The following is a 21,440-nucleotide window of genomic DNA, read 5'->3' on the forward strand; positions in this document are numbered from 1 at the left end:
TGAGGAGTTATTTTTCTTCTTAATAGAAAGATTCTTTTGCTTCCTTTCCCTTTAGAAAAGCCAGCGGAATTTGTTCGTGAGCTGGAGGACAAGACCGCGTTGGTGGGGCAGGAGACTAGCTTGAGTTGCGACTTGTCCAAGTGGGACGGCAACATTAAGTGGCGCAAGGATGGCAAAGAGATTCGGAGGAGCCAAAAGTACGACCTGCGCGAGGAGGGGACCCGTGTCATATTGATCATCCACGATGCCTCAGTCAAGGACAGTGGGGAATACACATGCGAGACCGAAATCTCTAAAACAAAAGCAACACTTACTGTGGAAGGTCAGTGGTGGTGGCCTGCAAAGAGTAGATCCAGTCAGCAATCGGAAAGGAAATTTTCTGAAATGCAGTTTGGTTCCACCTAGCAGTGGAGAGAAACTAGATTCAATTTGCATTTAAAGGCAAACCTACCGCTGTGGGTTAAACCACAGAGCCTAGAGCTTGCTGATCTGAAGGTTGGCAGTTTGAATCCCCGCAATGGGGTGAGCTCCCGTTGTTCAGTCCCAGCTCCTGCCCACCTAGCAATTCGAAAGCACATCAAAGTGCAAGTAGATAAATAGGTGCCACTCCGGCGGGAAGGTAAATGGCGTTTCCATGCGCTGCTCTGGTTCGCCAGAAGTGGCTTAGTCATGCTGGCCACATGACCCGGAAGCTGTACGCCAGCTCCCTCGGCCAATAAAGTGAGATGAGCGCCGCAACCCCAGAGTTGGCCACGACTGGACCTAATGGTCAGGGGTCCCTTTACGTTTACCTTTTACCAAATCTCAGAAACTGCAGATTTCAAAGCACAACCAAATATAGGGGGTAGGAATTCCATATTACAAAAATAAATAATGTAGACTTGAATATAAAAGCAGCAAGCAAGAAGGAAGTATAAAATAAGGCAGAAATGGTCCAGTTGCTGGCAATGACCTCACTGTGCTCCAGCAGCCTGTCTTAAATACGGTTCAGAAGAGAGGGGTCTTCTTACCAGGCTAGATGGTTAGCATCTCGCTCTATTCTCTCTTTCATTATAATTAATTAATTAATTAATTAATTAATTAATTAATTGTACCCCGCCCATCTGGCTGAGTTTCCCCAGCCACTCTGGGTGGCTTCCAACAAAGATTAAAAATACATTAAAATATCACACATTAAAAACTTCCCTAAAGAGGGTTGCCTTCAGATGTCATCTAAAAGTCTGGTAATTGTTCTCTTTGACATCCGGTGGGAGGGCGTTCCACAGGGCGGGTGCCACCACCGAGAAGGCACTCTGCCTGGTTCCCTGTAACTTGCCTTCTCGCAGGGAGGGAACCGCCAGAAGGCCCTCGGCGCTGGACCTCAGTGTCCGGGCAGAATGATGGGGGTGGAGACGCTCCTTCAGGTATACTGGGCTGAGACTGTTTTGGGCTTTAAAGGTCAACACCAACACTTTGAATTGTGCTTGGAAACGTACTGGGAGCCAGTGTAGGTCTCGGTGGCTGCTCCCAGTCACCAGTTTAGCTGCCGCATTCTGGATTAGTTGTAGCTTCCGGCTCACCTTCAAAGGTAGCCCCACATAGAGCGCATTGCAGTAGTCCAAGCGAGAGATAACCAGAGCATGCACCACTCTGGCGAGACAGTCTGTGGGCAGGTAGGGTCTCAACCTGTGTACCAGATGGAGCTGGTTGACAGCTGCCCTGGATACAGAATTGACCTGCACCTCCATGGACAGCTGTGAGTCCAGAATGACTCCCAGGCCGCGCACCTGGTCCTTCAGGGGCACAGTTACCCCATTCAGGACCAGGGAGTCCTCCACACCAGCCCACCCCCTATCCCCCAAGAACAGTACTTCTGTCTTGTCAGGATTCAACCTCATTCCATTTATATCCTTTAAGTTCCAAGTAGTGGTGAACATTCTTCCCTGTCTATTACGAGCCTTGTAAATTTCTCCAAGGTGGTGCTGTGTGTTTGGGTTGTGGCGTGAGAAACTTCGCCTCTGAGAAGTGCGAGAGAAGTATATAGCCACCACCCTTGAGCCATTGTTTCATTTATCTCTGTCGCTGTGTTTGATTAGAGTGCTCACTTACTTAGTTATCACTTTATCGCATTTCCTTTCAGAAGCAGGAAACTGCTTCATCAAAGACCTTACGGACCTGAAGCTGGAGGAAAATAAAAAAGCAGTTCTTACTTGCGAAACCAAGAAGCCGGCTTCTGCAGTGACCTGGAGGAAAGGGATTATGGACCTCAAGGCGAGCAAGAAATACGAGATCAGCCAGAAGGGGACAGTCCTTCAACTCACAGTGAACGACTTACAGGAAGACGACAGTGACATTTATACCTGTGACATTGGCGAGACCCAGTCGAGCGCAAAGGTGGTAGTGCAAGGTACGAACGCTGTGTGGTCTGTCTTATTAGTTATTGCCATGGGGGGGGGGGGAATTCAGCCTGTAGTCCCAGCATTTAGATTTTGTCAAATAAATGGAAAAGGCCATGGTTTGGTGGTAGAGCACATGATGTGCATGCAAAAGATCCAAGGTCCAAACCTTGGTGTCTCCAGTGAAGCTGAGAGAGTCTCCTGCCTGAAACCCTGGGATAGCTCAGTCAGTAGAACATGAGACCCTTAATCTCAGGGTTGTGGGTTCGAGACCCATGTTGGGGGGCTGGACTAGATGACCCTCATGGTCCCTTCCGACTCTACAGTTCAGTGTTGCAATTTACTGTCAGAAATTCTCGACAGATGAATGAATTCACTTGATATAAAGCAGCTTCCTGTGTTTTCTCCAGAGCGTGTAAGGAAACCAGAACACTGGAGCAGTTCTTACATTAATGTAATGTATTTTTGCCCTAAGATGGAGTTGGTGCAACAAATAGCCCAATCCACTGTAGATCAGCCATTCCCAACCTCATGCCTTCCTGATGATGCTGGACTTCAACTCCCATCAGCCTCAGCGAGCATAGCCAGTGGTCAGGGATGAGGGGAGTTGTAGTCCAACAACAATAATTTATAATTTGTACAACATTTGTAGGGCACCATGTTGGAGGAAAGCTGCTGTAGGTTGTAACCATGATTTGTCTAATTAAACTAGTCTCCTGCACAGTGAAATCTGTATTGGCATATACTGTATTTATTACAACATGTAACTTTTTCATATTCTTTCCTTTATCAGCAATCATGGATGTGTATCTAAGTCTCTTTATATTACAGGCTCATGATAAGTGAGAGGCACTTCGCTTTGAACTATGCCTTACAATGGAAACTTCTTGATGTTTTATTTTGTGCTCGTGTTCCTTTTTCCAGGCCAATAACCAAAGGCCTGGAACATGCATGTTTGATTTAAAGGTGTCTGCTATGCACAAGTGGTTGATCCCTACAACACAATATATGATCCACAATAGGTTTGGAATAAAGCTGAAGCAGGTGACAATGGGTTGCATCAGGGGAATGCTACTTTCAGATGCAATCGTCACTCAAAGGATCTGCTACTTTGAGGCATTTAATGGGGAATCCACTCATGAAAAATGATCCAGGCATGAAGACTGCAATAGACGGTAAACTAGATGAAGGCAAGCACTAGATTCTTCTATGATGGTAAAAGCAAAAGTGTGAGGAAGTTGCAGTTCAAAGCTGCTAAACAAGGCAGTGCCCCATTGGAGGTGAGATGCTTTTCACGTGCTACAGCTCATTTCTGTCTCAACTTGATGTTGGATTCTGACCTGGAGACCAGCAGCTTGGACCACTCAAGCAAGCAGACTCAATTCTGCTCTGTGTCATCATACTAGCTACCCAAAACTTCTTGGCTTCCCTGTATGGTCTCAACAGACCAATTTTAGGCTTTAGATTAGAGCAACATCTGCATTACTGTGGAGCTTTCCAAGGTCCTGAAAAGAACATAAGAAGAGCCCTGCTGGATCAGGCCAAAGGCCCATTTAGTCCAACATCCTGTTTCCCACAGTTGCCAACCAATTGTCTGTGCCTAACCCACAAGCAGGACATGAGCGCAACATCACTCTCCCCACCTGTGATTCCCAGCAGCTGGCATTCAGAAGCATACAGCCTCCATTCCAGCAATTGTTGTACTGGCCCAGAAAGTGCCTTTGGATGTTACTGTTTCGTGCAAATATAAAGAAGGATCAGTGGTGGTGAGTGCCCATTGGAACTGATGGGCTGGAGCCAATGACAAGCAAAGCCAGATAGTTTTAGTTTTGTCCCCATCCTTCTCCCTCTTGAGTTCTACACAGGCAAGGTGAAGAAACTTACAGGCAGTGCCAGCCCGGAACTGGATGCAAGTAAGAAGGCAGGCAGGCAAGAGCTGGCTGAGAGCAGACTGGGATTGGTGGGGCAGTGTGCCATTCACCCTAGTGGACCAGCCTCTCCTCTTCAGGTGCATACTGTCTCCAACAGTGGAGGTAAAACATGACCATTGTGGGTAGTAGCTGTTATCCTCCAAGTTTATTATTGACCTGCCTGCAAATACTCTGTAAGTTCTAAACCATTTTGGGAGGTGCATCTTTAACTCCCGGAATACCATGTCAAGATTTGAAGAGCCCTTCTCATGTATAAAATGGAAAGTGAGATATAGAAGGTGATACAAAGAAACGGGAGTCTCCCAGTGGTGCAGCAATAAAACTGCTAGCACATTTGCAAAGCTAAGCAGGGTCAGCTATGGTTTCAGATTGGATGGGGGACCACCTGTTGAGATTTCTGCATTGCAGGAGATTGGACTAGATGACCCTCGGGTACCTTCCAGCTCTACAATTCTATGATTCACTGTCAAGCCAGGAGAGCAAATATTCTCATTACAATGGAAATAAATGTTAGTTGTGTTGTATTAAGCACTCTGATTATCAATGCTAAGTTTGCAACTGGGTTGAAAATGATCTCTTACTGGTTCAGTCTATTCTACGTAATTTCATCAGTGGACTTCATAGTTGAATATGAAATCAACTGAAGTGTTTTTCTTTGGACCAGAGAGCACTCCAGGTGTCAACAGGATCCAGAGTATTCTACTTGAAAGAAATTATTCTCCTTGAGTACGTAGAATGGATGCACTTTATCAGCTTATACAGATCTCTGAAGAATATAATCGGTAGCTCCATATGCCTGGAAAGAATTCACATGGTACATGGGTTGTTGCCTCCATAATCAAAAGAAGGATTGTTGCTAATGTTGGTATACTTTTTTAAAAAAGTTTTATTCAAGTTTGGGATTTTCACATACTATTATCTCCTTCCAATTTTAAATTTCCCATACAATTTTTTCCTCCCCCTCCCCCTCCCCATATCCATTGGAAGGGTTCAAACTATTATCCTCAGCCACGGGCATAGCATCTTTAGTTTTCACCGAATGTCTTTTGTTCCAGTAGTTTTTATCCATTGAAGATAGGGGTTCCATCTGCTCCTTATCGTGGTGGACTTGACCTTTCACGTTGTTTCCTGTGACATGACTGCGACAATGTCCGACTGAATAAGTTCAAACAAATAACTATTCCATGCCTCTACTGTCCATTTTTCTCTATCTTTCCAACCTAAAGCTACCATGTTGGTATACTATGGATATCTGATCAACATTAATTTCCATCTCTTCTGTTGTTTAAAGACCTTTTTCTGTTGTGCTGGGGCAAACTCTTATTTCTGAAGGTGTGAAAGGGGAGAGTCAACAAACTGAAAATTTGTTGAGAGACAGCAGCTCCTCCCACCCACACTCCCAGCTCCCTAAAGTACATATCCAGTTTTATTTGCTTGGAAACAGTTTCCCTCTAAACGAAGTTACAGAAGGATGGCAAGTTTCTAGAAATGGAAGGTGGTAAACCATGCTAGAAGAGTAGATCATGATGGAATCATGTTGAGAAGGGTTCTCATAGAATTATAGAATTAATTCTCATAGAATTATAGAATTAATTCTCATAGAATTATAGAATAGAATTGCAGAGTTGGAAGGGACCATGAGGGTCATCTACTCCAACCCCCTGCAGTGCAGGAATATTTTGCCCAACATGAGACTTGAACTCACAATCCAGGATGAAGAGCCTCTACCAACTGAGCTATTGCGGCAATCATCAATATTTCATTGATGTTCCCTTCCTGTACTGGCAGCTATGGACGACTACATCCAAGAACTTGGACTAATAAAACCACAGAGGATGAAGATGCCAATCTGTGTTCATGTGACCTTTCTACAGGAAGTGTGGACTAGCAGGAAGGGAGAAAAATAGTCCTTTGGCTTGGATGCCAGTGTCTGCTTCAGAAGAGATGTCCATCCTCAATAATCTTATGCTAGAAAGGAGTTTGAAATGTGATGTGAAATTACCAACTGGCAAATCCTACCTTTTTGAAAAAGAAAAAGAAAGAAAGAGACATAACTCATAAGCTTCTTCTCAGTCCTTTGACTATAGATGTACTGTAACTCCACCTCACAGTCTACCAACAGAAACTATTTTTGAACTATCAGAGTATCTACATATTCGCTGTTGTCTGTTATGCCAAAATCCACTTGTCTTTATTTTGCCAAAGTCCACATAGATACCTAGATGTGTATCTTATGTTATGTACTATGTGTTAATTAGATATTACCTGCTTTGATCTTTACCATATGTCTAAATCAATGGGTAGGGAATGTAAAACTTACAGTTCAGGTGAACCTAACTGCATTATTTCCTTCTTCTTTTTTTAAAGCATTAAGTTATCAAGCCGGTTACTGTAATATTCTTAAGCTTTTTCCCCATGTGGAGAATAGGTGGTTAGAACAGTAGGTCAATGACATTTCCATCAGTTGAATTTTATTATTATTATTATTTGCTTCAAATTCCTTCTTGCAAAAGCTGTTGGGGAAGCAAAGAACCCACAGCTTTTCTTAAGCCTTTCCTCCTGGCCCATGTTCACCTTCTTTAATTCTGCATTTTAGCCCTTCCAGTTCTTTTTCAACAAGAACTGCAGAACAGGGAAGCTGAGGAAGGAAGCAAGGTGCGGCTTACCTGTGAGCTTAACAAGGCAGACCTGCCGGTGCAGTGGATGAAGGGAAACGAAGTCCTGCAGGCTGGCGAAAAGTATGAGTTGAAGCAGCGTGGCGCTGTGGCAGAGCTAGTGATCCGGGATGTAAAGAGTTCCGATGCTGGGGATTATACCTGCAGCACTGGCGAGCTGAAGACCTCGGCTCGCGTGCAAGTGACGGGTAGGAAGAGCCACTAGTTTCGCGGTGCTCAGTTATCTATGCCATAATTTAATAGTGGGCCTTCACAGAAATGCCATGCATGCGAAATTTGCTCACTGCAGTAGGTAAAGGTAAAGGGACCCCTGACCATTAGGTCCAGTCGTGGCCAACTCTGGGGTCATCTCGCTTTATTGGCCGAGGGAGCTGGTGTACAGCTTCTGGGTCACGTGGCCAGCATGACTAAGCCACTTCTGGCGAACCAGAGCAGCGCACGGAAACGCCATTTACCTTCCTGCCACAGTGGTACCTATTTATCTACTTGCACTTTGACGTGCTTTCGAACTGCTAGGTTGGCAGGAGCAGGGACCGAGCAACGGGAGCTCACCCCGTCACGGGGATTCGAACCGCTGACCTTCTGATCGGCAAGTCCTAGGCTCTGTGGTTTAACCCACAGTGCCACCGTGCAACCCGACCTCTGTGACTGTCTGCCTTCCATCCCAAAATGCAGTTGTATGCGTTAGGTGACGTGCGTCTAACCATACCATTCTGCTTCCATCTGTCAGGTAGTGGTGGTGGTTGCTCATGAGTAACCAGGCAGGACTCCTACCTGGCTTTTACAGGTTTTATTGTGCAAACTATTTACAGTGCAGATCTACCAAGTTCATGTCCGTCTCAGTCACTTGCAGAATCCGGGAGTGGCCCCTTCCGGATTCTCCCCCAACATAAGAACTTCGGCACCCCAAGCCTCCTCCTCCCCTCCTTGCGTCTCACCCCTCTGCGCAAATTGGGCGATGGAAGTGGATTGTGTCCCTCCTGGCCAGCCTGGCTAGGTGAGGCGCTGGGACTCTCAGCAGCATCCTCAAGCCCTTTACTCGCTTGGCTGGCCTCTTCCCTCTCTTCTCCACTGGAGTTGTGGCTTTTCCCACCGCTGGAAGAGGAACTGCTCCTCAGGAGTTTCGGAGGCTCTCTGTATCCCAACGGCCCCCCTGCCTCCCCCCCCTGTTCCGAGGGCAGTCCCCTGACACCATCACTCATGGCTGAATCTTTGGCCTATATTGTAGGGCTAAGCCTGTGTAAAGAAGTTCCATGTTTGTAAGATCCAAGTTAACCATCTCTGCAGTGAACATATGGCAGTTGAAAGATGTGGTTGGGAATGCTTTCCAGATCGAGGGTCACATTTCCTCCTGGGCAGCCTTCCAGGGGCCACATGCCCGTGGTGGGCAGGGCCAGAGGTGAAAGGGAGCAGAGCAACTGGTGCAAATTTTACCTTTGCACAGTAGGCGAGTTTCTACACCCACTTGCACACCTCTCTTCACCCTCCATCCAGAGAAACTGGAAGCATTCTCAGAGTCCAAGGACACATTCCAGCCAGGCAGAAACACCCAAAGAGGGTGCAAAATGGGCTTCTGAGGGGCATAACTAGGGAAAGGGTTTGTGGCTTGTGGAGAGTCCCAAGGGCCACATAGAGAGGCTTTGAGGGCCACATGTGGCCTTTGGGTCTGAGGTTCTCCACCACTGATCCAAAGTGATGGCTCTGATGATGAGGTCTTTTTTGCCAGACTCCCAAGCAAGCCATTTCCTTTCTCAGCTACTCCAGGCTGTACCACTGCAGTTGGGTTAGGGAGCTCACAGGACAGAAAATGGCAAGTGGCAGGGAGATGGGTTGTAGCTAGACCTTCTCCCTGAAATGCTAGTTTTCTGTTGGCAGGGAGAACTAGGATTTAGACCAGGGGTAGTCAACCTGTTTATACCTACCGCCTACTAATGCATCTTTCTTGATGGTAAAATTTCCTTACCGCCCACCAGTGCTTGATAGAAGGAGGATTCAGCTTGTGCCGTAGAACCTACTACCGCCCACCTAGAATCCTGAAACGCCCACTAGTGGGCAATAGGGACCAGGTTGACAACCCCAGATTTAGACACTACCTCCCTGAAGCCAAAACCATTGACAGAATTTGAGTTTTCCACCTGTTCCTGCGTATTGGAGGGGAGTGGGGTGGGAGTGGTCCTTGCTGCGTGTGGCTGTTACATGCAGTTTCCCCCACAGTGCTTAACTTTTGCCATTTCCCCTCCACCCTGGTTGTACATTTTAGCCTTGCCAGTTCTTTTTAAGCAAGAGCTTAAAGATGTGGAAAAGGAAGAAGGAGACACCGTAGCTTTGCGCTGCGTACTCAACAAGCCGGACGCATCTGTGGCCTGGAAGAAGGGAGCGACGGTCCTTCGGGCTAGTGACAAATATAAGATGAAGCTGGAGGGGTGTGTAGCTGAGCTGTTCATCCACAATTCAGAGCCAGAGGATGGTGGGAGATACACCTGTGATGCCGGAGATAAGCAGAGCACAGCTCAGGTCAAAATCCATGGTAGGGTAATGGAGATGCATCCATCTCATTATTGCATTTATTCCCATTTTATATGTATCTTCTCTGAGTTTTAGCTTGCTGAGCAAATGCGTGGTATACAATCCTACCAGCTTGATATTTTTAGGAAATTCATTGGGGCTTTCCCTGCTGTGTTTATTACAGAGGGCGCCTCCAAATTGGGGAGTTTTTTTCCAGGTTTTTTTTTTTTGGTGCGTGGGTCTATTCCGCAACATGTCCGTTGATGCAATAATAGTGATGGATTTATACTGGACTGTCCACTCTGGACTGTTCTGCAGTGCATCTGCAGCGTTCTTGCATTATTGCTGCCTGGAGGGGGGACTCTCACACTACAAGAGTGGGACAGAAAGCAAAGCACAGGTCATTTGGGGGGTATGAAACGTTATAGGATTTCAGGAGGAAGTTGCAGGACATGATTGCAAACAAAGCAGCATGCCAGCCACGAAACTTTTGCAGGCGCAAAAAACATTGAAAATGGGATTGCGTATAACTGCCTTGATACCATCATGAGCACAATTCACCATGAATGCACAATAAAAAGCACATCTGGAGGAGGCCTTTGCATGTTTGGAAGATTAGTATCCTGGCTTTTCTGTTGAGTGCGTGCTCTCAGGTACAGTGGCGTAGCGTGGGTTGTCAGCACCCAGGGCAAGGCAAGTAATTTGCGCCCCCTAACCCGTGGATTTGCGCCCCCTAACCCTAACCCCCAGATGTTGTGCCCGGTGCGGCCGGCCCCCCCTGCACCCCCACGCTACGCCACTGCTCAGGTAGGCTCCGCCCCTTTTAACTACACAAAGAGCTCCACCTCCCCCCGCCACAGATAGGTTCATTAGAACTGAGGTTTGTCAGGAACCTCAAAGGGCTGTGATGTGAGGAGGCGGACCAGGAACCCTGCCGTTGTCTCAGGGATTGGGGTGCTGCCCGTGGCCACGTAAAGGGTGCCCTCCGGTTGATGGGAGAGCGGTCATTATTGAGCATTCATCCTGATTTGTTTGTGCGGAGATTAGATGACACCAGCTATTTAATGAGCAACCATTCCGATTTGTTAGACAATGTTTCGTGAAAGGTGTTATCCCATACTTCCCCATGCATTCCCCCATAACTTTCCTTATTGTAAGAAAGTCCCGTCTTTGAGGGAGGTGATTTTTGTGTGTGTGCGAGACTGCCTAGTTAACTACAGCTGAACAACCTCAAATTGCCAGTATGTGTTGAATCTCACCTGGCAGTAGCAATAGTCTGGAAGCGCCCTAAATCCTTATCATAATGAGCTAGGCAAATTTGTGATGGCAGCCATAATAAGCCTGAATTGCTTGGGAGTTTCAGTGGTTCGTGGAGAGCCTTTGGGCCTAGGGAAAGAGGGGTAGACTAGACAAGGCCCAAGGGAAGCAGGGTTGGGACATGGAAGAGTTCAAAAGAATGATAGGAAGAAGAGAGGGCCAGAGTGGGGGATGAGTCTGAGAGGGGAATGAAAACCAGGGGAAAGAAAGGTCAGAGAAGAGAGGCATAACTTCACAGGGGCTGCAGAGGTGAGAAAAGTTTGAAAGGACCATATGAAATCTTGGGTTGGAGGCAGTGTCGTGTATAACTGAATCAGATGCAAGTCATCCTCATGTGTGTGTGTGTTTGTGTATATACATTTTAAATCCCTTCATCCTCCAGCCATACCTACCCGCTTCAAAGAACCGCTAAAGAACACGGAAGCCACACAAGGTGGGATAGCTACTCTGCACTGTGAGCTGAACAAGTCTGCTCCAGTGGAGTGGATGAAGGGGCAGAAAGGTCTGAGGCCCAGCAGCAAATACAGAATGAAGAAAGAAGGAACTGTGGCTGAATTGACGATCCATGATCTGGACCTCAAGGATGCTGGGGATTACACATGTTCTTCTGGAGACCAAAAGACAACAGCTGTCTTAACAGTGAATGGTAAAAACACAACAACGCTACCAGCCATTTGGAGTGATTCTGCCATCTGCCCCCCCACCTGCTTAATTTATGTTCTTGCAAAGCTCTGTCTTCGGCTCTACTTTTCCTCCGTCTTGTCCTTCGCTGTCATGCCGGCATGCAGCCTCCCTGCTTTACTCTTCTCCAGTTTCGCAGGATGTAAGGTGTTGCTGTTGCATGCTTACGTGATTTGCAAAGTTCCTCTCGCAAATGACATGGCATGACGTGCACAAGGTATGAGATATACTGTGTGGTTCTGTCACCCTCATTAAGAAAAGGTTGGCCATTTCATATCTGAGTTATTATTTCAATTCTCCGGCCAGCCTCCTTTTAATGGGACACCCCTTCATTCCTAAGGATAATCCCACTCGGAAGTTCTTTTCTGTCCCCCAAGTTGGCAATTGGCAGGATTTGCTGGAAGCATGTCCAGGATGGTTCCCCATAACTGGGGGGGGGGGGGTGAATTGCACAATTCAGCAGCATGCCAGAGAGTGAGAGAGGCTCCGCATAACTTGTGGTTGTTGACACAGTATCTGTTCATTCTGCGTCCTTCAGCCTTGGCAGCACAGATCAAAGTGGGGCTAAAGAATGAGGAAGCAACAGAGAGCGGAGCAACCACTCTGCATTGCGAGTTGACCAAGGCCGTTGACTCCGTTGAGTGGCTGAAGGATCAAAAGGTGCTGAAACCAAGTGAAAAATACAGAATGAGGCTAGAAGGTCGCTTTGCTGAGCTGACCATCCAAGATCTGGAACTGACGGATGCTGGAAGCTACACCTGCGTGTGTGGAGATCAGAAGACCACTGCAGCAGTGAAAGTGAATGGTAATGGACCTTATGCCCACAGTTAAAGCCTGTTAACAAACATGCTTAATCCAGCTCTAGCCGCTCTTGCAACATGTCTTTGTGGATCTCTTGCTGTTGGTCTTGCCGATGAGCTGAGGCGGCAAAAGAGGGAGGTCCCTGGCCGCGCCAGTGTGATATCGTGCAAGCCACGCCCCCCTAGGCCAGCCGATGACGCTGCCAGGGATCCCCTCAATCGCGCGGAGGCTGAGAGCCAGCCCCTGTGCACGTGGAGAGGGCGTGAAGCCCGCAACTCCACCTCCTCTCGAGTTCAGAAGTGGTTTTGTGGATCTCTTGCTGCTGGTCTCCCGGGGCTTCTTTTTCTTCCCTGTACTCCCCCCCCCCCATATTTTGATACATAAAATAATGCAGTTATACCTCTCCCTGCAAAATGCACCCGTGTTCCTGCTACATAGGGATCTGGTGATGGTTGAGGCACAGCTAAACCTTTGTGTTGGTCTTGACGCCAGTTGCTTCCTAGCACCATGGACCTTCCCAGTGTGCTAAAGCATCAAAACGTCAGAGGTCCTCCGGTGATCTGACCCTTTCTCTCTACCCATATTGCATTCTTTAGCACTGCCTGTATTCTTCCAAGAAGAACTAAAAAGCAAGGAGGTTACAGAGGGCGAGACGACCACACTGCTCTGCACGCTGAGCAAGGCTGCCCCCGTGGAATGGCGGAAGGGGCAAAGGGCACTCAAAGCAGGTGGCAAATACGAAATTAAGCAGGCGGGGCCTTGTGCTGAGCTGGTGATCCATGACTTGGATGTAGCAGATTCTGGAGACTACACTTGCAAATGCGGAGGACAGAAGACTACAGCTAGCTTGACCGTGAATGGTAAAGAAAAGAAATGTAGAGATATAACGTGTACCTTATATATAGCCAGACTTCTCTTGCGGTTTTTCTTCTGAAATTAAACCCAACAGCACTCTTCCTAATCCACACATGTCACCTTCCTCCTCCTCCTTAAAACACCCCTTTGGTGTGGATTCTGGAACTTCTTCCTCACAACAGATGCATAGACCCTCTCAAATGAATGTAACATGCCAGCTACAAATTTACAGGCTCAGAAATGTTGAAAAGCTTCACTGGGTCTTCATCACGCTTTGTTTACCTAAGAAAACAAGTCATGATGTTTTCACTCAGTCTTCATTCAGTGAGATCCAGAGAATTTCTGCATTGGTTGGAGCTGCGGGAGGAGGGCCTTTTGGTTAGGACTTGTCACGAAGAATTGCTAGGGGGCTATTAAATTCATTCCCATCTCCAAATATGTTAATTGTTAAATGAACAGCCAGACCTTAACTGGGAGTGGTGCCATTTTCAGTGTAGGATTAAGTGCAAGCTACTGGGATAGAATGGTGCAAGCAAAACCAAGGAGGCACTTTAGGTCAAGGCCACAAAAGGTTGAAGTTTATAATTCAATTCTGAAAGAATAGGCACCTCCAGGATGAGCGTAATTTAATGTGATGAAAAGACAAGCCCCAAGTAAATCACTACATTGACACTGGTAGCACACTTAAAATTGTTTGCTAAGAGGAGGGTAGTTCACAGTCTTGAGGGTCTCAGTTTTGATGGACTCCTGTCCTGTTGTTACCTCCACCTTGCAGTCCTGCCTACACTTTTCACGAAAGCCTTGAAGGACGAAGAAGCTACGGAAGGCAAAGCCGCCACTCTGCGGTGCGAGCTGAACAAGGCCTCTGCCACCGTGGAGTGGAAGAAAGGGCACAAGACCCTTAAGCAAGGCAGCAAGTACAATATGAGGCAGGATGGCACCATTGCTGAGCTTATCATCCAAGGCCTGGAGCTAACAGATTCTGGGACTTACAGCTGTGTGTGTGGAGAGCAGCAGACTGTGGCATCTTTGGAAGTCAAGGGTAAAAAAAACAAGCTCGCAACCCACTCACCAACCTAGTTTCTACCTTTTCTACCCATTCTATTGTCAAAGGTGTTACCGTTATCCTTCTTGGCTTATTTTTGGAGTCCAGATCCACTCTTACGGGGCAGGACATTGCATGACTGATAGAACTCAATATTTTCATAAGTGTGTGTGTGTGTGGGAGGGAGTCTTCTTAGGTAGGTTGGAATCCAGATGTTTTGGGTGCTACTTCTAAGGCCACAGCCCTTTTTAATTCCACATATACCTATCCATTCCTCTATTTCCTGTCTTTCAGAGGAAGTGGATTTTCTAGGTAGGTTGAGATAGCCAATATTTCCCTGAATGGGTGATGCCTTTCACTGCCTCTGAGTGGTGGGACTTCAGTGGTTGCATGCAGGGTAAAGATCAATTTCTTTTTCTCCCTCCGCCGCTTACTTTCCCCCTCTATTACCACCTTCTCAGCCCTCCCGGTGCTTTTCAAAGAAGGACTGAAGAACAGGGAAGCCATGGAAGGCGCCACCGCCACTCTGCGTTGTGCCATGACTAAAGCTGGCGTTGAGGTGAAGTGGAGAAAGGGGCCTGAGTCTCTCAAGCCAAGTGACAAGTACAGAATGAGGCAGGAAGGTGCTGCGGCTGAACTCTTGATTCGAGACCTGCAGGTGGAGGATACAGGAGATTATACCTGTGTTTGTGGAGACCAAAAGACAACGGCTGTCTTGACTGTTCATGGTAACCAAACATTCCATGCTGCAATGGTGATATCTCGGAATCTGCCTTCTTTCTGTAGATTTACTGACTTTGTGTTGCCTTTGTTTGTTGTTTCCCTCCTTTGTTCATCTTGATCTGTCTGTTTCTCTGTCATTTGCTTGTTAACATACCTTGTATTGTCTCCAGCGTGAGTGAGTGTGGGCTCGTCCACACTTCTGCTTGTCCTCTGCCTAGAAAGCTCAGATCCCAGCGGTTTTCTGCTTGTCCCACTCCTTTACCAGGGAAAGCTTGCTCTTTAGTTCTCAATCGGAACAAACAGCAATCCGCTGAAAACTTGAATGGCTGCCTGCTCTGATTGTGCACTGAAGAGTGGTTTTCCTGGAGGGAAGCAGTGGGACGAGAGGAAGTGTGGATAAGCTCTGTGTCATAAATAGATCCTTAATGTTGCAGCCAGTGGTTTGCACTGAAATCCCAGTTGTAAAAATGTGTGTCTTCATTATCTGTTGGCATCACTGGAGTAGAATCTCTGCAGTTCTGGAGAACCGTGGAGGGGTGTGTCCATAGAGCACTTCGAATGCTTCCTCCTACACACTTCTTGTTTACTGTGCGTCTGTCATTTATGTGTTGTTGGAAATTACCCTACAATAAGAAGCTATGATAGAAGTACTGGAAATCAGGAGCCGTGCTGTTCTTTCACATCACCAAGGTAGTTTTCCTAAGGCCTGAAACCACCTCTGGAAGATTTTTAACAGGACGCTTCTTGAAAACTCAGTTACAACTGATTTTATAATATTGTTTCATGCCAGGCCAATCTCTATGTGGTACGAGATTCTAGGTGTTGCAAGCATACTTACCGGAGTCTGTGTTCCCTTTTGGGACAATGATATGTGTTTTTTTAATACATATATACGACCTGCGTCTGGATGGAGAGAGCGCAAAGCGTTCACAGCCCAAGAGGGTGCTGTTCCTCTCATTGCTGCAGCCTCCGATTCCAGGAGACCCCAAACATCATGTATGACCTTCCTGCTCCCAACTCTGGGATTGTCTTTTGCTAATTACCCAGAGCTCAGGGTGGGGTCTCCCCCCTATATTTCTGGAAGAGAGTCTTCTGCCTCGTTGATGGATTTCTTGATGGGTTAATGACTCTGCCTTTGTTTCATAATGGCCCATCTCCAGGCGATTCCCTGGTCAAGAGAACAAGTCAGTATTTTTACACTGCTAAATCCATTGATTAAACGTCAACATTTATGAAAGCCAGGAATTATGAGGTTTGGTTAAATTCCAGCCACCTTACTGAATCCAGATATTTTGGGGGAGTCTTGCCTCCCCACAAATTTATAACAATATTCTATTTTGCTCACTAGCATTTGGAAGCTTTCACTGATCATTAACATCTTGTTTTTAGCTTGGTGACTTGGATAGTGTACTTCTGTGTGACCTGGTAAAGTGCTCCCCCCCCCCATATATTTTCAACCTACTTGCCTACAAGTCAATCGAAAAGGTCGCATTCCTTTTGCAATATAGTCCAACTGCCTTGGACCACTTCTTTTAATTTATCACCCATGGCTTTTGTTCATCCTTTTCCCTCCTGCTAACCAAACTACATTCTTCATCTTTTTTTTTTTTTTTAATGATATTTATTAAAGTTTCAGATAAAAAGAGACACATCAATAAGAAAAGAATTTGAAAGTAAAAAGAAAAATACACAATACAAAATACAGAAAGAAAAAAAAAGAAAAAACAGTTAAAAACAATTCCATCTTTTCATCACTACTTTTGAATTTACTTATTTTCTGGACCTCCTCATACCTCCCTCTTTTGTATTCCAATTCAGTTTGTTTGTCCAGCAATTCCTTTCCCTCCTTTTTAATCCCAATCCTTAATCTTAATATAATATAACATTAAATTTTTATCTATTAATAGCCAATTTTCCATTCTTTTAACCTTTTTAATCCTAATCCTTAATCTTGATCTGTATATAACTTTAGAGCCCGTACAGCTAGAAACCACTTAATTTCAATCCATCATTCTTCATCTTTGAAATCTTTGTTTCCTCATAGCCTACCTCCTGTGTTATGGTTTCTGGATCAAAACTATTAAAAAGCCACAAAAGTTCCACATCTGAAATAAGACATTCCTTGGAATAAAATATATCTGAGAGTCTTTTACTTGGAAACTTCCAAAAGTATATTGGAATTTCAGTTGTTAACTGCATTGCATCATTTGGGCATGACATGTTGGGTGCTGGCTATATACTAGCAAGGGAATCTCTGAGATTCTTGTTGGGATGTTTAGTCCCATGCCAGTGGCTCCATGATGGCTGCAAAGTCCTCGGGTGGCATGTAAAGGTAAAGGTAAAGGTAAAGGTAAAGGGACCCCTGACCATTAGGTCCAGTCGTGGCCGACTCTGGGGTTGCGGCGCTCATCTCGCTCTATGGGCCGAGGGAGCCGGCGTACAGCTTCTGGGTCATGTGGCCAGCATGACTAAGCTGCTTCTGGCGAACCAGAGCAGCGCACGGAAACACCGTTTACCTTCCCGCCGGAGTGGTACCTATTTATCTACTTGCACTTTGACGTGCTTTCGAACTGCTAGGTGGGCAGGAGCAGGGACTGAGCAATGGGAGCTCACCCCATCGCGGGGATTCGAACCGCCGACTTTCTGATCGGCAAGTCCTAGGCTCTGTGGTTTAACCCACAGTGCCATCCGTGTCCCGACAGCACCACCCATGTCCCCGGGTGGCATGTATCTTACTTTATTTCATCCCGTTTTAATCTACTTTTCTTTAAAGTCTTTTATGACAGACATTTCTGATGGTATCTGTTTCCCAAATAAGGCAACTTACACTCTCTCCTTTGTCCTTTGTCATGCTGTTGGGCATTAACCCAATGGCTGTGAAAGTCTATTGGTCTAGCGGTCGCTATTTCCCATTAGAAATGCTTTGTTTACGGACATAATAATGTTAGGATCCGGCTTTAAGTTGCTAAATATCACAACTGTAGGACATCATGGGGCATGGTTACTAATGGTTGCTTGGTAGTAAACTTGGTAATAATCTGGATCTATAGACCTGCAGGGCATGTCTCTTATCTTCTGCAGCTCTGCCTAAAAATAGCTGGTTTCAGGTGCTTCAGAGGATCCCTTGGCACAATTATGCAACTGCTCAAGTTCCATAACATTTTGAAGAACTTGAGGAGGCTGGTACATCAGCTTAGTTCTGAGGCTTTTTCAGGGCTGGTTCTAGCTTTCAGTCCCTGCATTGATGTCCTAGGCTGAAACCCTAAGCCCTTGCAGCTAGGAAGTAAAGAGAGTAAGGAGAGCCAGTGTGGTGTAGTGGTTAAGAGCGGTGGACTCGTAATCTGGAGAACCGGGTTCGCTTCCCCACTCCTCCACATGCAGCTGCTGGGTGACCTTGGTTTAGTCACACTTCTCTGAAGTCTCTCAGCCCCACTCACCTCACCGAGTGTTTGTTGTGGGGGGGGGGGAAGGGAAAGGAGAATGTTAGCTGCTTGGAGACTCCTTCAGGTAGTGATAAAGCGGGATATCAAATCCAAACTCTTCTTCTTCTCTAAGTCCAAATGGGACATAATTCTGAGTAACTTCTGAGATTGCGCATAACAAGATGCACATTGATGAAAAAATGGCTCATGGTGCATGTTGGGCTGAAAGATCCTTATCTGACATGCAAAACACAGGGGAATCTGCAGGTTACATGTGTCAAAGTCATGTCAAATCTTCTTCTGGAGAAGCCAATGGCATTAATTTTAGCAGAAATCGCTTCCAAGTGTTCTCTCCACTGCAGCTGAAGACTCGCCGTTTTGGTGTCCCGTCCCCCCCACCAACTTCTGTTCATTCGACTTTAAAACTCACTGTTTAGGCCTTTTGCTTTTATTTCTTATTTTCAATTCTGCTTATTGCATTCCTTTTTCATCCTTCCTTGCAATTTTTTCCCCATGGAAAATTCTAATGAGTCCATATTTCCCCCCATTTTAAGGGGCAGGTGAAATATATATGATGTCTGGCAGTGTTTACTGCTTTTACCGTCCTTTTTGTTTGTTTGTTTGTTTGTTTGCTTGCTTGTGTTGTTTGCGCAATGTTCATATTTACATTTCATTTGTGTGTGTGTGTGTGTGTGTGTGTGTGTACATTTATGTCTCATTTATGGGGATGCAGAATGCTACCCACAAACAAATTATTTGTGGTGCTTATCATCTGTCTGTAAGAGTTTGTGTTCTGAAGTTGGATGAAATGAAATCATTACTTGTGATCTCATTTCAACAAATGATCCACATTTCCATTTAGTTTCATGTCCAAAATGCTGTTGAAAAACCTGAAAGTTAGAAAATGGCTGACATTTAAAATTCCCAGAACCTTTTCATTTTTCATTTTTATTTTTGCATATAATGAAACGGCATTGCTCTTTCAAAAGAGTTTTAAATGCTTTATACGTGGTTCTGTTGTTGGTGGAAAGAAGCCAGAATCTGCCATCAACAAAGCACTGCTCCCTCAAAAGACCCTTCTAATGGATGCAGGTGAACAGCTCAAGTGGTTCTTGGAATATCTGGGTCACATGACACACTCTCTATCAATATTACTCCCCTCAGCTGTGCCTGCACGTTTCCAAGAAGAACTTAAAAGCCAGGAAGTCAAGGAATGTGGGACGGCCACTCTGCGCTGTGAGCTGAGCAAGGCTGCCCAAGTGGAGTGGAGGAAGGGTGAGCAGCTGCTCAAACCGAGTGATAAATACAAAATCAAACAGAAGGATAATGTTGCCGAGCTGATCATCCAAGACGTCACGGAGCAAGATGCTGGAGATTACTCTTGTGTGTGCGGAGATCAAAAAACATCTGCCTCTCTAACTGTGCATGGTAAATATTATATGCATGTGGCATTGACAACATTCTACAAGATGTGTTTTATACCTAGATTCTCCTCAGACTATGTGAAATATAGTCCACCATTCTACACTGGGTTTCTCTTGGTCGTGGTAATTATCCTGTTTCTTTTTCCTAAGTCCCATTTTGTTGTTTCTCTAAGTGTACCAAAATTGATGCAAATGCTCTAGCTATAATTTACTCATAGCATTTGGGAGCAACTTAGTCAATGTTGAGGTTCCCATGGCCCAGACATCAGCAGCAACAAGATAAGGCAGGATATTTAACCATGTTCTGTGTATATATGGATAATAACATTTATTTAAGGAACTTGAATCATTCCAACCATAGTCTCCTCCTATAGTTCACTGAGCTGTAGCATGGGGTGGTACATAAACCATTTTTGGACACAAGTCTCTCATTGGCCCTGATACACTTTGTATACTGGGAATGGTGGAGGGAGGAGAGGAGGTTTTCCTCAAAGCAGCCGCAGGTTCTCAATACCGCCCACTAGATCCTCAGCCCAGATGCTCTGTGGCCAGGTTCATGTGATGAGGTAAGTCAAACTTTGGTTACAGCTTGTGGTTAGTGATGAGAAAGTTGGACCACAAGTCCCAGTTTGGATGGCATGCTAAGCCTAGAACAGCGGTTCTCAACCCGTGGGTCCCCACATGTTGTTGGACTACAACTCCCATCACCCCTAGCTAGCAAGGCCAGAGCTCAAGGATGATGGGAGTTGTAGTCCAACACCATCTGGGGACCCACAGGTTGAGAACCGCTGGCCTAGAAAAAGGAGCAGAGAGGCTGCGGTCTCCTCTCTGGGAGCTCACGCATTTGTGTAGTCTTGCCAACCCAAGGTGTGGTTTAGTGCGCTGGGTGAATGCTGCCAACAGATGTGTGCATGGATGTTTGGTGGAGGTGGGAGTGAAGGAACTGGCTTCCTTCTGGCCTGTTTTGCTGTTACTGTACAGATGTCTGTACACAAAACTGGTAGAACGTTGCCTCAGGAGAGTGAGGAAAATTCTCAGGGATGATTCACACCCTGGCCGGCACTTTCTTGATCTCCTGCCCTCGGGCAGAAGATATAGAAGCACGATTAGTCGCACCAACAGGGTAAAGAACAGCTTCTATCCGTGGGCTGTTAGGCTGCTGAATCAAAAGATAACAACAGGGCAAATGACTTTCGGGTTTGGTGTGTGTGTGTCAGTAAACGAGGGGAATTAAGACTAAGAGAGCTGAGTGGGGGGTGCTCGTGTAATCTCACTGTATACAAGTTGTACAAGTGACAATAAAGTATTTAAATGTGAAGCTGGGGCAGAGGCGGCTGCATTAGAAGCATTTAATTCCACATGGTTGCAGAGTTATCAAGCTAGCAAGAGCTTTCCAGCAGAAGGAGGAGCATAAGGGGGAATATAGTATCGCGTGTGCTTTTCTCTGGGGCTTGGGTGGAAGAGGAATGTAGAGGAAAGGGGAGGAGCCTACAGGCTGGATGATATGGAATGGAAAGCATTCTCTGGGGCTAGTGGGGGAGACATAATAGTGGCTCTCGTTGCTAAAAAACGTGAAGCAGCCCTGAGCCTGTTTTAGAAAATTGCACTGTGTTTTACAACTAATCATCGCAGACACAAGATAGCATAGACACTAATTTCTTTAACCTAATATTGACTTGTTAGTAT

General features: G+C 45.9%; 2 protein-coding genes across 24 annotated transcripts in view; one reads left to right on the forward strand and one right to left on the reverse strand.

The window, feature by feature from the left end:
- Positions 1–21,440, reverse strand: part of LOC308459086 (7-alpha-hydroxycholest-4-en-3-one 12-alpha-hydroxylase-like) — a 393,862-nt gene that overhangs the window by 167,582 nt on the left and 204,840 nt on the right. The gene's annotated exons all lie outside the window — the stretch shown is intronic.
- OBSCN (obscurin, cytoskeletal calmodulin and titin-interacting RhoGEF) overlaps positions 1–21,440 on the forward strand; it is a 264,501-nt gene that overhangs the window by 87,842 nt on the left and 155,219 nt on the right. For 16 of the 23 annotated variants that reach the window (XM_080973891.1, XM_080973911.1, XM_080973892.1 and 13 more), the window contains 10 exons: positions 56–322; positions 2,120–2,386; positions 6,903–7,169; positions 9,242–9,508; positions 11,186–11,449; positions 12,023–12,289; positions 12,882–13,145; positions 13,916–14,182; positions 14,647–14,913; positions 19,495–19,758. In XM_080973891.1, coding sequence (XP_080830017.1) covers positions 56–322; positions 2,120–2,386; positions 6,903–7,169; positions 9,242–9,508; positions 11,186–11,449; positions 12,023–12,289; positions 12,882–13,145; positions 13,916–14,182; positions 14,647–14,913; positions 19,495–19,758 — 2,661 coding nt within the window. The remainder of the gene's footprint in view (positions 1–55; positions 323–2,119; positions 2,387–6,902; positions 7,170–9,241; positions 9,509–11,185; positions 11,450–12,022; positions 12,290–12,881; positions 13,146–13,915; positions 14,183–14,646; positions 14,914–19,494; positions 19,759–21,440) is intronic. The other 7 variants (XM_080973909.1, XM_080973900.1, XM_080973895.1 and 4 more) reach the window with 7 other exon arrangements.

The sequence above is a fragment of the Podarcis pityusensis genome (assembly GCF_964106645.2).
Source record: "Podarcis pityusensis genome assembly, chromosome: 12".
NCBI lineage: Eukaryota > Metazoa > Chordata > Lepidosauria > Squamata > Lacertidae > Podarcis > Podarcis pityusensis.